Source organism: Phoxinus phoxinus (genome assembly GCF_949152265.1).
Source record: "Phoxinus phoxinus genome assembly, chromosome: 17".
In the NCBI taxonomy this organism is placed as follows: Eukaryota; Metazoa; Chordata; class Actinopteri; order Cypriniformes; family Leuciscidae; genus Phoxinus; species Phoxinus phoxinus.
The window spans coordinates 13604675-13621074 of NC_136892.1; the positions used below are offsets into that span (position 1 = coordinate 13604675).

At 44.7% G+C, this 16400-nt stretch overlaps 1 protein-coding gene across 1 annotated transcript; it reads left to right on the forward strand.

The window, feature by feature from the left end:
- Nucleotides 1–1055: 1055 nt before the first annotated feature.
- On the forward strand, nucleotides 1056–1997 carry LOC306984512 (olfactory receptor 52D1-like; the record flags this gene model as incomplete). Its single annotated transcript, XM_079585956.1, has 1 exon — nucleotides 1056–1997. One exon carries the CDS (start codon nucleotides 1056–1058, stop codon nucleotides 1995–1997), a length of 942 nt encoding a protein of 313 aa, XP_079442082.1.
- Nucleotides 1998–16400: the final 14403 nt, after the last annotated feature.

The window sequence follows — 16400 nt, forward strand, 5'->3', positions numbered from 1 at the left end:
ATGTGATGAATTGTTTTTGCAAATATGACTCATCTTATACATCATACAAGTGATTTAGCTTTTTCCCATGGTGTTTAAAACAAAAACATTGCAATACTTGTAGAATTGCAATTCTTTGAAAAAAAAACATATCGGCACCCAATAATCGTGAAAGTATAGAATCAGGAGATAGGTGTATCGTCCCAGCCCTAATATTTCGGTTTAAAAATAACAAATCAGCCAAATGGTCTAATCTCAAAATGTCACTCCATGGTAGAATTTCAATATTTAAGTTCATGGTAGGTTGAATTCTCTTTTTTTTATGATTCCTTTCCCTCTACCTGTTCTCTGATGCCCATACTTTTTTAGGATAGAGAAATAAATAAGTATAATTTAAAATCAATACAAACAAAATAGAATTCCAACTCCTTCTGTTCTTGCATCCCTAAACATCTCTACAGCACATTACAGTACAAGCTAACCTGATCAGTAGCCACCAATCACAGCAAAAAAACACTCTTGGGGAATGACGACAAAACAGTTTTTGTGTAACACATATAAAATGGTCAAGTCAACTCTTCTGAAACACATTAAGTCCTATTAAATCGAATGATTACCAACTTAAAGGGAATGCAACAGCAGTGTGCCACTATATTCAACTGAAGTGACTATTATATTATATTAAACCAAATAGTGAACTCTTTATCTATCAGTCATCTACCTTGGTAAGTTTACACATTTGAGTGGGGAAAACAATTCAGGGGTGAATTTATTTTTCATTATCAGCAACTATCAAATATTTCAGTAATATAAGAATTACTGGCATGGGCAAATATTGGTCTTCTTTTTACTACAATGTGAAGAGGTTTTCTACTTCTGTTCTTAGTACTTTGATATTACCTATACTGTATGTGCTGCATTAAATCATGTTCTGACTAAATCTGGGCTGTGTTTCACAAAAGCATAATAAACCTAAGTTGATTGTAGAAACCATAATCTAATGTCTCTACGATCTACTTAGGCTTATACAATGCTTTTGGGAAAATGCAGCCCTGTATGTTTTCTTTAGGTTACAGATGGACAACCTGACATTCAGATACAGCATACTCTTAATGGAGGGACTACAAGTTACACATCTTTCCAATAATTTTGTATTCATCCTTTTTTTGCTTGCTTACATATTTATTATAGTATCTAACATTGGGATTTTGATTCAGATCTCAGTGGAAAAAAGGCTACATCAGCCTATGCACATACTTTTCTGCAACTTGCCACTAAATGATGTATTAGGCACAATTGCTCTTTTGCCACGCTTTATGAGTCATATATTAACAGACCCCTCTGAGCGCTACATCACATATGTGGAGTGTGCTTTGCAAGCTTTTTTTGGACATGTATATGGAACCGCATCTCACACAATTCTAATGATCATGGCCTTTGATAGATATGTGGCCATATGCAATCCATTGCGATACCCAACAATAATGAGCAATAACATGGTGTTTAAACTCTCGGCAGGAGCCTGGGGTTCTGCAATAGTGCTGGTGGGAATTCTGATCGGCCTCAGTGTGCGCCTGTCTCACTGCAGATCTGTGATTCAAAATCTGTTTTGTGACAACGCTTCACTATTTAAACTGTCCTGTGAAAATATAGTTATTAATAATGTATATGGATTAACTTTTACTGTGGTTTTACTAACGTCCTCATTGGGGAGTGTGGTATTTACATATCTCAGAATAGCGATGGTATGCTTCAAAAGCAAAAACAAAGCAACCAACAGCAAAGCAATAAAAACCTGCGGTGCTCACCTGGCTGTTTATATAATCATGTCGGTTTCTGGATTCACCACCGTTTTTCTTCATCGTTTCCCTGCATTATATGAAAGTAGAAATTTATCTAGTTTAATGTTCCATGTTATTCCACCAAGCTTGAATCCCATAATATATGGTTTGCAAGCAAAGGAAATAAGACAGAGACTGTTTAAACTAATTTATAGATGTAAAGTTAACTCAATGTGATTTTTTTGTTATATTACAATTTTCTTTGAGTGCTAATGATAAAGTTTGAATGGTAAAATACATTGGTCTACATTTCTGTTTCATTCCAAAACTTTACTTGTGTGAATAGCCTATATAACATCCTTGTGATAAATGTGGACAGTGGAACTATAGAATATGTACTTATAATAACAGACAGGCTTTTTATGTCCCAGGTAAACATGAAAATCACTGTAAAACTTACAGCATTTAAAACAAAAAACTGGCAACAACTTCTGACGTCTGTGGTTTCATTTAATAATCTAAAATCCAGAATTTAAAATAAGCAGCATTATAATAAAGCAGTGTTTTTCTGCATATGACCACATCTCCACATCAGAATGATAAAGGTAATCCTAACAGAACGTAAATATGTTATATATGACTATAATATACGGTTTTGGTCAGAATTATTGGCACCCCTGTTAAATATGATCAAATATGTCTGTAAAAATAAATCTGCATTGTTTATCCTTTTGATCTTTCATTAAAAATGAAATCAAGAAATCAAACCTTTCATTTGAGTAAAATAATTGAAAGTGGGGGGGTAATTCACATTATGAAATTAATGTTTTTCTCCAAAACATGTTGGCCATAATTGTTTAATAAGAACTTTTTGCAGTCTTCTTTTGCCAAGATAACAGCTCTGAGTTTTCTTTTATAATGCCTGATGAGTTAGGAGAACACCTGACAAGAGATCAGATACTATTCCTCCATACAGAATGTCTCCATATCCTTCAGATTCCCAGCTCCGTGTTGCTGCTTCTCTTCAGTTCAGCCCACTCATTTTCTATAAGGTGCAGGTCAGGGAACTGGGATGGTCATGGCAGAAGCTTTGTCCTGATGTAATTATAAGATTTCTAGCAGAGGCCATAAGGTTTTGATTTTGTATCTATTAGTATTTACTAGAATCCACCATGTATCTGAACAAGATGTCCAGGCTCAACAAATTTCTGCAATTCTCCATCTGTGCTCCTTGGAGAGTCTTTGGCCACTCAAACATTCCTCCTCGCCATGCATTAAGACAATATAGACACATGTACTCTTCAAGGCAGATTTGTAACATCTTTAGTTGATAGATGGATGATTCAATCAGTTGAACGATTAAGGCAATTTGGTCTTTTGATTTCCTCACAAGTTTTTTTAAAATATTAATGGTAATATATTTCAGAGATATATTCAAAAAATCTAGGGGTGCCAATAATTGTGGCCAATGTGTTTTGGAGGGAAAAAAAATTATTTCATGTGATTCCCCCACTATCTGTTATTTTTCCAACTATCGTAAGTGAAAATAGCATGCCCTTCTTCAGGTCAGAGGTGAAATAAAATATGAAGCATAAAGGGACATATTTGAATTATCCATTAAGGATCAGAAGATGCCAAATAAAAAAGAAAACATTCAGCAAATCACTCAAAACCTTAGATCACCCAAAACTCTGACACATCAAAAAGTTAGTTAAAAAAATCATATGAATTAAGTGGTTTATTCCAAGACTTTTGAAGAAACATATTATTCACATATAAACATCGATCAGCGAACATACATAGAGCACTCAAATCAAGCATTCGTAGTCAAGCTTCCCTATAAGCTGATATCAGCTGATTGGCAATATTCCAACCAATATTCCAAAGCTTGTCTAAAAAAAGTTTGTCTAGGTAGTTTGTCTAAAAGAGTTTAAAGCGGGTTTTGGGGACCATTATGAGGTTTTGACCTGAGGACCGGAGAGTGCGGGAGGAGTAGTAGGGGGTCAACAGGTCTGTGATGTACTGGGGGGCCTGTCCATGTAGTGCTCTAAAAGTCAAAACTAAAATTTTATAATCAATTCTATGTTTGACTGGAAGCCAATGGAGTGTGGATAAAACCGGTGTAATGTGTTCTTCTGTTGGTTCCTGTTATAAGCCTGGCTGCAGCGTTTTGCTAGCCTGACTTGTATTCTAGGCAGAATGTGTGTCTGATACTGCTCCATTGGGCTTTGATTATGAGACGTGTCTTAATCGAACCAGGAAAAAAAACCTCTGCACTCAATTGGATAGACCTACAACCAATCAGAGCAACGCAGTAAGTGACGTATGTTGAGCGACGCATAGTTGTCAACAGAGCTCAACTGCACGCACGCTGGAAGAAGTAGTAAATTAATGAGTGTAAACGATCTTTGCCGTTGTTGTAAATATAATTTAAGAATTTGTGGAGTACTTACAAGCACGAATAGCATTTTTGAGAGAAATACAAAAGGTGTATGTATATACGAACAAGTTCTCAGTTTAGGATTAGATCTTGACAATAAAGCAAATAAATCTTCTCGCATTTGTCGGCCCTGTCTTAACTTTATAACATGGTTGCAACGCGACTTGACTGATTTTAAAAATGGATATTAAAAAATGGAAAGCCGACGAAAGAGACCAGGCTGAAGAAGCGTGTTCATCTGAGGCTTCAGAGAAAAGAGATCGTGAGCCCATCCCTTCCATTGGTTTTCATTGTGTCCCATCTTCTTAGCGACCATAGGAGCCAGCTGATAAATTAAACTTTTGCCGAATCCCGTAGGAAGGACGGCAAACACATCTTTCCGATCGACAAATGCCTTGTTTGCGGTTCTCTGTTCGTTTTTTAAAATTAATGCGCTGTCGATTTCTTTTATAACAGACGCGATAGCGGAATCTAAACATCTCAATTCTCCAGCTGCAGTCATCTTTGTTGAAAACCAATTCAACCCAACCACTCTTTGATGACGTGGTGATTACGTAACCGCAGATCATCTGTCCATCATCGATTAAAGACCGAACTTCGGTCTGGACTCGATCCGTTGAGGAGTAATTATGCTCGGCTCCCAGTTCGGAACCCAGGCTAGCGTTTTGCACCATTTGGAGACGACTCAGAGAAGATTGGTTAAAACTAGAAAAAGAGAATTACAATAATCTAAACGAGAAGAAATAAAGGCATGAATAATCATCTCCATGTCAGCTTTGGACCACAATGTTCTCAATTTAGAAATATTTCTCAGATGATAAAAACTGCCTAGAATGAGGATCCAGAGACATCGATTGGTCAAACAAAACACCAAGGTGTCTAAGGCTTAACCCTTTCGCACATATGATCACACCGGTGTGATCAGTCTTGGCTGGTCCCTGGAGCGTATGATCACACCGGTGTGATCAGTCTTGGCTGGTCCCTGGAGCGTATGATCACACCGGTGTGATTAGAACGGTCTGAGCATCGCGTGATCAACTGCTAAATTCAAATGTGCTTTGGCTGGCGCTGAGCCAGAGACGGATGCGCTCAGTGCTTGTCATATATCACAACTATTCAGTGTTTTCAACCACATAAGGTTTATTTTAGGTTTTAGACATTTAAAAATCACATAAGTACTAAAAAAACAATGAATTTGTTTTTGAATTTGTTCAGTTCAACTAACACGATCGTTTTAAAGGTGTTTATACAACAAAACACATCCACATGCATATATTTGACAATAGGAATATCCGTGTTTCATACTATAGCTAATAAATGTGTGAATATTTTGAATAAAAAGGAAAAATTACATAAAAGCAGATCATTATTCATTCAGCGCTGTGTTGTGGTTGCGCTGTGTCACGTGACAAGCAATGACACGCGTAACACCATGGAAACAATAAAGTGACAGATTCGAAATAACGGTCACCTTGAAAAACTCATGCTGGGGGCTCAGTTAGAATATTTGAAACTTTATTTATATAAGAATATTACAGTTTTTTTCAATCGCTAACAAGCGCTTACCCATACTTCAGATATTTTTTCTAAACTCTTAAAGGGGTGGTTGATTGCGATTTCACTTTTTTCATTTTAAATAGTGTGTAATGTTGCTGTTGGTGCATGAACAGTATCTGCAAAGTTGCTGTGCTGAAAGTTCAACGTAAGCAGATATATTGTCTGATATTGTCAGATATAAAAATCAGGAAGTTTAATGCCTAAACGACTCGAATGGGACTACAACGAGATACTTCCCGGGTTTTATACGTAGCTTACCCATACATTTACATCAACCCTCCCTCCGGAATATGCAAAAAATGGGGCGTGGCCATATTTCTGCGGCGTTGTGGAAGAGGAAGAATTATAGTGGAGAGCTGTAGCCATGCCGTCGAAAGTGTGTTATTTTCACGCAGCTGTCATGTCTTCGGTGTTCGGGCTTCCTATGGACGCTGTAGTTCGTCAACAATGGCTACAATTTCTGTTTTATTATGTTCCTGAAAATTACAATCGTAGCTCTCTGTGCTGCGCATTTTACGGAAGACAGCTTCCAGAATCTCCACGAATTCAATGCCGGATTAAACGAGAAACTGTGACTAAAACATGAAGCAGTTCCAACTTTAAACGCAGAGGCAGCCGTTGTTGGGCCACAACCTGTAAGTAAGACTTAATAATTTTAAATGTTTGCGTGTATAATTTCAGACGTAATGTTTTAGTTTTATCAGGGATGTAAACAAATGCCAGCGCTCGCGTTATAGCCACTTAATTATGCTATTTCGTGTGTCTATGACAAACGCGTACAAACATTTTGAACCTGCAATTTGTAATTATGTACTAATTTTGTAAATGTATTTTCCATGTATACTTTATGAAGTAATTTTTCGATTTGATCAAGAACGTAAACGAATGCCAAAGCTGTTTGTTTATAGTAGCCAGTTAGTTCGATGCTATTTTGTGTGTAAGACAAACGTGTAAAGTAAAAATATATATATATGTAATCGCAACAGCAAACTTCAGCTGCGGTATTACTCAGTCATTTATTCAGTTATATTAAATGTTTAATTAGGAGAAACCCGTATCTCAAAAGCTAACAAGTGTCAGCAGTGGCATTTTCAAGTAACAGCGTATCGAAATTATTATATAATAATAGTAGAATAGAATAATAATAATAAAAAAAATGGAGAGCCGTGTTTGGGGAGGTTCTGCTTGACTCTCTTCATTGCCGCTTTCTGGGTCTGATTCTGGCTCAAACTGTACGGCAGTATTGAAACCATTATTTACATTTGACCAGAGCACATGCAACTTTCGCCCGTAAAGGTGATGGGCATGAAGTTTCCGGACAACGTGCACTGCGCAGTTTAGCCAATTAAAACACACCGGCCCAACTAACCAATCTGAGCGCATGCCTGTTTCTGGGGGAGTGGTTTCATAGAATCAGGAAGTCAACCGGTCGTTCAAATGACAGAGGAGAAAGCGGCTTACAATAAAGGTCAAATTTATGAAAAATAAGGCTTAAAAAAAAAAAAAAAAACGAAGACATGTTATATTGCACCCCATAAATACAATCATGCAAAGAAAAAAAGCAGTAAACCACCCCTTTAACACAGACTCACACCTACAAAACACAATTGGCCAAATTTTCTTCTCAAAAACACATTTTGTTAAAAATATACTAACTCTTCATTTCAAAATAGAACACATCTTTCTCTGCACACACTAACTTTACCAAAACACTGGAAATCTGACTCAAAATGAAATTATTCTGTCAAAGAATAACACTTGATTTCTTTTCACAAGGTACATGCAGTCAATCAAAGTACACCAGGTTTCAGAATACTGGCTATTCTTGACATTACAAAAACTGCATAGACTTTTATGTTTCAGTTTTACAGGTATTTGCATGCAAACCATGCAATCCACCGTTTTTACACTAAATGTCTTGGTTGGGAACTGTATGTCCACATGTACAGTAATGTTCTCATTCAAAAGCATTCCAGTAAAAAGCAAATCAGTTTTTTTCCTTTTACTCTTTACTACAGGGGGTACAGTAGAAACACGGTATGATAGAACAGAAAAAGTTTTACAGTATTGCTTACAGTGAACAAAATATCCATGAAACACATAAGAGCATTCTGAACAAAAAAAAACAACAGCAAAAAGCACAAAATTACTGTATCTAATCTCTGGGATCTTCAGGGTTAGGCCACATGTTTTCATCAACATCACATCTGATATTATCCAAGGCGATGCACCTGGGATAAAACCACTTGGTATGTTGGATCCACCCTTGGCAATCATGAACTGTGATGTCCCTGCACCAGCATCCATGGCTTCAAGGAGGGACATCTGGTCATGTGGTTGGTGGTCATAAACCGTCCACCTCCATGCAGAAAATAACTCCTCTCTGGGGTTGAGGAAAGGTGAATAGGGTGGAAGGAAGAGACTTACCAGTCTTGGGTGGACTTCAAACCATGTTGTTATTGCTTGCGAATGATGGAAAGCCACATTGTCCCAGGTAATTACAAAGGTCCTCATGTTTTCACCTTCCTGATCCTGCTCTGGACCCAGGCGCTGGTGGAGATCATTGAGAAAGGCAAGGATGCGCTCGGTATTATAGGGTCCACTGGCTCACTGCACCTCTCACTACATCTCTCACTGCATCTCTCACTGCATCTCTCACTGGGCCTGCTCTTCTCACTGGGCCCCTTGCTCTTACTCTTCCTCTTCCAGACATTACAGTGTTTGTCTTTTTCTGTTTCTGTTTCCAAAAACATCACTCCTCACAGTCCTTCTTTTACTGTATAAGTGTCAATGTAATAGAAAAAAATAACCCCTGCCACTCTAAGCCAGTCTAAGCCAGACTGGAATCAGCTGTGGTTGGCCCAATTTACCCAACATAAATAAGCTCTGTGTCAATTATTCAATTGTTTGTTTGTTATCAGCTGAGATATATTGTTTTTGAACTGATCATTGCAGAAGCAGAGGTTTTTATACTGTATCTAAGGTTTGGAATATTGTTTTTGCTATTGTGGGATGTTGTGTGTTAACATTCGTAAATACTACAAAAACAATCCATAGTTTTGTTGGGAGGTAGCCTATAGCTTGTCTGTTAAGAAAATGTAAGCATTATGGAAATGTGTTCACTGACTGCATATTGTTTGAAAACGACATGAAATGTGTGAATGGTATGGCCACAAAAGACCGATGCTGTGCTAATTGTGTTTAGAGTTTTGAAAATGTGACAACTGGCTGGACAAACGCTTGTTAGCGACTGAAAAAAACTGTAAAAAGGGTTAACTGGATGGATGAGCACAAGAAACGTCTCGGTTACGTATGTAACGTCTCGGTTACGAATGTAACCCTCGTTCCCTGAGTAGGGAACGGAGACGTTACGTCGAATGACGACGAAATGGGGTTCGCTTAGAAGACTATCCTCTTCAAACAGTAATAAAACGAGCCAATGGCAAGCAAATGCCATGGGTCTGCTGAATTTGCATAGCGTAACTCCGCCCCACCTTGTGGGTATAAAGGAAGTGAGCCGGCAACATGCAGATAAGTTTCTTCGCTGAAGGAGCCAAGGCTACACTCGGCTGTTCCAGCGGTACAGCGGAAGTGGCAGGAAGACGTAACGTCTCCGTTCCCTGCTCATGGAACGAGGGTTACATCCGTAGCCGAGACGTTTCCTTTCGTTTTCACTTCGAGTTACGTCGAATGACGACGAAATGGGGTTCCCAGTCCAATCACGCCACCTCGGCTGTCTTCCAGTGCCCTGCATAAGTCTGAGCTCCCTGTCGTGAGACTGGCACGGACGAAGGACTCCTACTTAACACAGGAATACCAAGATACACTGGGAAGCATATCTCAGTGGAAATATGCAATCAGTGCCCGTCCGATGGGGGGACTTAAGAATACACATATGACCCGGAGGGGGGTGCATACGGAGAACACTGGGGTGTCCAGCCCGCAGGGTGGAATATTTCAACCCCAGGGGTGGCAGACTGGCTTGCCAAGGGAAAGACACATGCTCAAGAGAGGCTTAATGTGGAAATACACATGTGGTGGTCGCCCAGAGGGGGAACCATGCACATGGCGGCACCTAGCCAACGCGAAAGCTGCCAGAGGCATAACTCTGGCGTTGACGTCAACAGCGCTGGAGGAACTCAGGGCTTATCGGGCTCACCTGAGGAGAATATCGCACGTATCCAGTCCGTGGAGTGGAATGGCGAGCAAGCGAAGACACCTGAGCGGGTCCTATTACCGGCTGGTTGAAGCGAGTACACGGGAGGACACTGGCTCCACTCGGAGATTATAGAATCTGGCGAATGTGTTGGGTGTCGCCCAGCCTGCAGTCTGTTAGCGAGGTGCCATGCGCTATAGCCCAAGAGGAGGCCATACTCCGGGTGGAGTGGGCCGTCACACCAAGGGGGCACGGTCGACCTTGCTGCTGGTAAGCCAAAGCAATGGCGTCCACTATCCAGTGAGACAACCTTTGCTTGGAGAGAGCCTTTCCCTTAGCTTCCCACCATAACAGACAAAGAGCTGGTCTGAGGTCCTGAAACATTGTGTTCTGTCTACGTAAGCACGGAGGGCGCGTACTGGACAGAGCAATGCCAAGGCTGGGTCTGCCTCCTCCAGGGGCAGCGCTTGTAGGTTCACCACCTGGTCCCGGAAGGGAGTGGTGGGAACCTTGGGCACATATCCAGGCCGGGGTCTCAGGATCACGTGAGAAAAGGCCGGCCCGAATTCCAGGCACGCTTTGTCTACAGAAAATGCGTGCAGGTCCCCTACCCTCATGATGGAGGCCAATGCAACCAGGAGCGCTGTCTTGATTGACAGGAACTTAAGCTCTACTGATTGCAGAGGCTCAAAGGGAGCACTCTGCAGGGCAGTCAGAACCATTGAGAGGTCCCAAGAGGGAACGAGAGGAGGGCAAGGAGGATGTAGTCTCCTCGCTCCTCTCAGGAACCTGATGACCAGGTCGTGCTTTCCCACGGACTTACCTTCTACTACATCGTGATGTGCGGCGATAGCGGCAACATACACTTTCAGTGTGGAGGGAGACAGCCTTCGCTCCAACCCATCCTGCAGGAAGGAAAGCACGACACTGATCGGGCATGATCTGGGGTCTTCTGAGTGAGAAGAGCACCAAGAGACGAAGAGGTTCCACTTCAACGCGTAGGCATGTCTAGTGGACGGCGCTCTAGCGAAAGTGATGGTAGCCACCACCGCTGGTGGTAGGGTACTCAAACCTGCCTCGTCCCATCCAGGAGCCACACGTGGAGGTTCCAGAGATCGGGACGAGGGTGCCAAAGGGTGCCCCGTCCCTGAGAAAGGAGGTCCTTCCTCAGAGGAATAGGCCAGGGAGGGGCTGTCGCGAGGAGTACAAGTTCGGAGAACCAGGTTCGGGTGGGCCAGTGCGGTGCAACCAATATGACCTGCTCCTCGTCCTCCCTGATCTTGCACAGGATCTGTGCAAGAAGGCTCACTGGGGGAAACGCATACTTGCGGAGGCCCCGCGGCCAGCTGTGCGCCAGTGTGTCCGTGCCGAGCGTGCCCTCGGTCAGGGAGTAAAACTGGGCGCAGTGGGACGAGGTCTACCTGTGCGTCCCCGAACTGATCCCAAATCAGCTGAACCGCCTGGGGATGGAGTCTCCATTCTCCAGGAAGAGGCTGAAGCCATGAGAGCTCGTTGGCTGCACAGTTCAGGTGTCCCGGAATATAAATGGCTTGAAGCGACCTCAGATGCTTTTGACTCCATAAGAGGAGGTGGCGGGCGAGTTGCGACATACGGTGGGAGCGCAGACCACCTTGTCGGTTGATGTACGCTACTGTCGCGGTATTGTCTGATCGGACTAGTACGTGCTGGTTCTTGAGCAGCGCATGGAAGCGGTGCAGAGCAAGACGTACTGCCAGCATCTCGAGGCAATTGACATGCCATAGGCGGTGGGGTCCTGTCCAGGAGCCCGTGGCAGCATGTCCATTGCACATGGCGCCCCAGCCTGTGGAGGAGGCATCCGTTGAGACAACAACATGCCTGGAAACTCGTTCTAAGGGCACTCCCTTAGGTTTGTTCACGAGGTGAAGGTCTGACGGCAGGTCGGAGTAACTGGTACTCGGAACGTGCCCTGGTGCCATGCCCACCTCGGGACTCGATCGCGAAGCCAGTGCTGAAGCAGTCTCATATGAAGCAATCCGAGCGGCGTTGCCGCGGCTGCAGATGCCATGTGCCCCAGGAGCCTCTGAAAAAGTGACTGCGCGCGCTCGACTACGTCGACTACTACGTCGACGACTACGTCGTTACAGCTTGTAAGCTGCGCGCACATGGCGACCGAGTCAATTTCCATACCGAGAAAAGAGATCCTCTGCACGGGACAAAGTTTGCTCTTCTCCCAGTTGACCCGTAGGCCCAGAAGGGCTAGGTGCCGGAGCACTAGGTCCCTGTGTTCGCAAACCTGGTCCCGAGAGTGAGCTAGGATTAGCCAGTCGTCGAGATAATTCAGGATGCGATCCCCGTTTTGCCGTAGCGGCACAAGGGCTCCCTCGACGACCTTCGTGAAGACGCGAGAAGACAGCCCGAATGGGAGAACCGCGTACTGGTATGCCTGCCCCTCGAAAGCATGCCGCAAGAACGGTCTGTGTCGAGGAAGAATGGAGACATGAAAGTAGGCGTCCTTCAGGTCGATCACTGCAAACCAATCCTGTGGCTGCACTCCTTCGAAAATGTGCTTGGCCGTGAGCATCTTGAACGGAAGCCTGTGAAGGGAACGGTTCAAGACGCGCAGATCCAGAATTGGCCATAACCCACCGGTCTTCTTGGGGACAATGAAGTAGGGGCTGTAGAAGCCGGACCTCATTGCGGCTGGAGGGACAGTTTCGATCGTACCCTTCGCCAGCAGGGTGGCGACCTCCGCTCTCATGACAGAAGCATTGCCACCGACCATAGTGAAGCGGACTCCCCTGAAGCGGGGAGGAGACCGCGCGAACTGAATCGCATAGCCGAGCCTGATGGTTGCCGCGAGCCAGCGGGACAGGTTGGGAAGCTCTAACCAGGCTCCCAAGGACTGTGCCAGCGGGGTCATGCGAACGACAGATGTCCCCCCGGGGGTGCAGCGAAGCGGAATGACCGGCCCGGTGCTGCCAGAGGGGGCCAGGGAAGGACCAGCGTTCCACGGGGGCATGCTCTGGAAGGGCTCTGGCGACAGAGGGGGATGAGAGCGGCGAGGCCCGTGGGCGGCGCGCACTGTCATCCCCTTCTGGGGTCTCAGAGATGGGGATATCAGTTCTTTCTTTAACCACATTAGGGTGCTGCTCACCCGTGGGTGAGCAGCGGGGAGTGGAGAACAAAAGATTCTCCCCCGGCCCTCCACCGGGGGAAGGAGTGGTCCTGCTACCATCTCCTGCAAAGAACTGGTCGCCATCTCTGAGCAGCCCGTCTCAGGAGCGCCGCTTGGCCTGGCGTTTAGCGGGGCTCGGGGCTGGATAGAGCGCTGTGGCGCCTTCCTGCGGCTTCCTCCACGGCGCGGCCCGGGTGAAGGCTGCTGCTGGGGCCGTGCGGGAGGGGCGGGAGCCGTGGAAGGGCGCCCTTGGCGCCGAGCAGGCTGAGGCGTCTGAGCCGACGGCTGGGTGGAGGCAGCAGCTGTTTTATATGTTTTATAGCCTCAGTCTGCTTCTGGGCGGTTAAAAAACTGTTGGGCAAAATCTTCAACCGCTCCGCCGAAGAGGCCAGCCTGGAATATGGGGGCGTCGAGCAAACGAGTTCGCTCAGCGTCCATATCGGCCAGGTTGAGCCAGAGGCATCTCTCCTGGACCACACTAGTGGACATCACCTGGCCCAGGGAGCGTGCGGTCACTTTCGTCGCTCGGAGAGCCCATTGAAGAGCCCTGGGTCAGTCCTCCCCTCGTGCATGTCCCTGAGCATCTGGGCCTGGTGGACCTGCAGAGTGGCCATGTCATGCAAAGAGGCGGCTGCCTGCCCCGCAGCTCTATAGGTCTTCGCCACCAGAGTAGATGAAAACCTACAGGCCTTGGAGGGGTGCTTAGGATCGCCATGGGAAGAAGCACTCTGAGGACACAGTTGCATCGCAACAGAGCGTTCAACCATAGGCACCCCAGTGTACCCGTAAACAGCCGCCTGATCGAGGGGAGGAAAGGCGGAGGAGGTCGCCGAGCGATCACGGGAAGACAAGGGTGTCTTCCAGGACCTCGAGACCTCCTCATGCACATCCGGGAAGAAAGGCATTGGGGTCGGACGCCGACGTGAATCGGCGGCCGCCCCCAAAAACCAATCATCTAGACGCGAGAGCTCGGGGCAGGGTGGCGGATGGCACTCTAACCCGATGCTCGTGGCCGCCCGGGAAAGCATGGCCGTCAGCTCGGAATCAGGATCGGGCAATGCTGACGCGCCCGTAGATCGGGGTGTGGATGAGGGGACTCTCACTCTTTCGAGATCACTGAGTCTCGACCGTAGTGTCGCAATGGTCATGTTTCCGCAATGAAAACATGAGTCATCCACAAGCGCTGCTTTAGCGTGCTCTAAGCCCAAACACGCGAAGCAGCGATTATGCCCATCTAAGTCAGATAACCAGTGGCCACAACCAGAAGGGCACGGGCACGGGCGATGCATCTTTAAAAAGACGTGCCACGCGCTTTGCTCTTTTAGAGAGAAGGAAAATCCCTGCAGATGCTGAAGCGACCAGGGAGAGAACACACACACACTGGCAGATCACTGCTTAGATCGCAGGGAATGTGCACTCGCTGGAACTCGCCGTCACACCAACACCTGGAGGGAAGCTCGTCTCAAAGAGGAATGTAGAGATTAAACTCAGGATGGCTTGTGGAGTGAAGAATTAACTTGGCTCCGAAAGCGAGTACTGTTCGAGTACTGTTCGAAGAGGATAGGCTTTCAAGCGAATCCCATTTCATCGTCATTCGACGTAACTCGAAGTGACAACGAAAGGGAACCCTCGTTCCCTGAAGGAGCAGAGACGTAGTCGGACATGCCGACTGATTGGATCACGCTTAGGGAGCCTGTCATCTTCGAGTATTGTTAAAACGAGCCAATGCACATTGGTGTGCGAGAATTGCATCGCACGCTCCGCCCCGTGGGTATAAATACGGAAGTGGATGCACGCACCAGTTGTCTTTCGCTAAGGAGCCGAGCCGAGCCCGGAGTCAGCAGTGGTCCAGCAATAGTGGCGACGGGACTACCACTAGTGCTGCCACCTTCCAGCGCCTAGACAAAAGCCCCCTGATCCCCCCGCAATTGAGGCGGAGATGGGACAGGGCTTAGGCCAGGGAAGTCACTGCTGTTCCACAGGACCACTGGGAAAGTGTACCTATCGATGGAAGGTACGCTGCGGAATCCACATCCTGTCCGTAGGGAGGTAACATGTGGAGAATACACATATGGACTGGGCGGAAGACCGGGCAGTACAACACATGGAATGTCACTGACGTGGTTCCAGCCTATAACAGGGGGGTGACTCAACCAACAGTGACGGCAGAGCTGGGAAGACACAGGCTCATTGCAATGAGCTGTCCCGTGGAAGAATACACATGTGTGGTTATCCTTGTGTTTCTCCTGTTTGTTTGTTTGTTTGTTTGTTTGTTTTTATTACTCTGCCTTTTAAATTTGTTGTGAATTTGGTTCAATTGTTGTGGACTGATTGCCGGTTTTCACATTGCCTGGATCAAGCATCTTGGGCTGTTTGTCTTAGTGTAGTTTCTATGAGCAATCTTTTTCCACTCTGTATTATTCTCAATAAATACGCTCTGCACGTGGCGCCAAATGTGAACCTACCTGGTGTCTCATTTTGAACAAATTTCAAATTACACACAGATTTCTGTGATATCCTCCAGTTAAAGATGCTATCATAGATGCATTCAGTTTTTAGTTTTCATTTAAACTATAAATATAGATACTTGTGGGAAACAACTCCTGTTATTTACTAGTGCAAATGCTTCATTCCTCACATTATTTTAATAAGCTTCACATTTGGCTTTATATGTTGTGTCCTGATTTCTCCACTTTGAAATGCTGAAAAAAATAATAATAATCATTACATCCTCAAAAGGTGTTACATAGGTATCTGCCAAAATTGTATTTAGGAAATGTATCAGGGGGTCATGAATCATTTTGCAGGATTAGTATATAACTTCACTTATTACGTAACACACAATCTTCAGCTCCTTGCAACGTATTCTATGAATAGTTTTTTTTTCCCCCAAAGGGGTTATGACAATGTCACAGAAAACAATATAAGCCACACATTAAAAGGCATAAACTAGTCGTACTGTTTGACCTAATCATTATTGGGGAGGATCGTAGGCAGAGTGAGGCAAGATGCTACTGTTACATTTATAAAGTAAAACTCAATACTGATAAAGATGGTTGTTACTTCACATTAGACAAATTTACCTTTGTTCATCTACAATTTTATATTTATATATGTGTATGTGTGTGTGTGTTTGTGTGTTAAGCAATGTACCTTGTTTAATTAAATACCACAGTATAGGCCTATGCAGTTGCTGTATTTGAAACAGGGAAATTATATTAATTTGTAATGTGCATTTTACACAAAGAGCTAAGGTTATATGTTTCAGAGTATGTGTAATTAGTAATGTCTATTTGTTATTATGTTTGCAGATTTTGTGTACAGCAACCA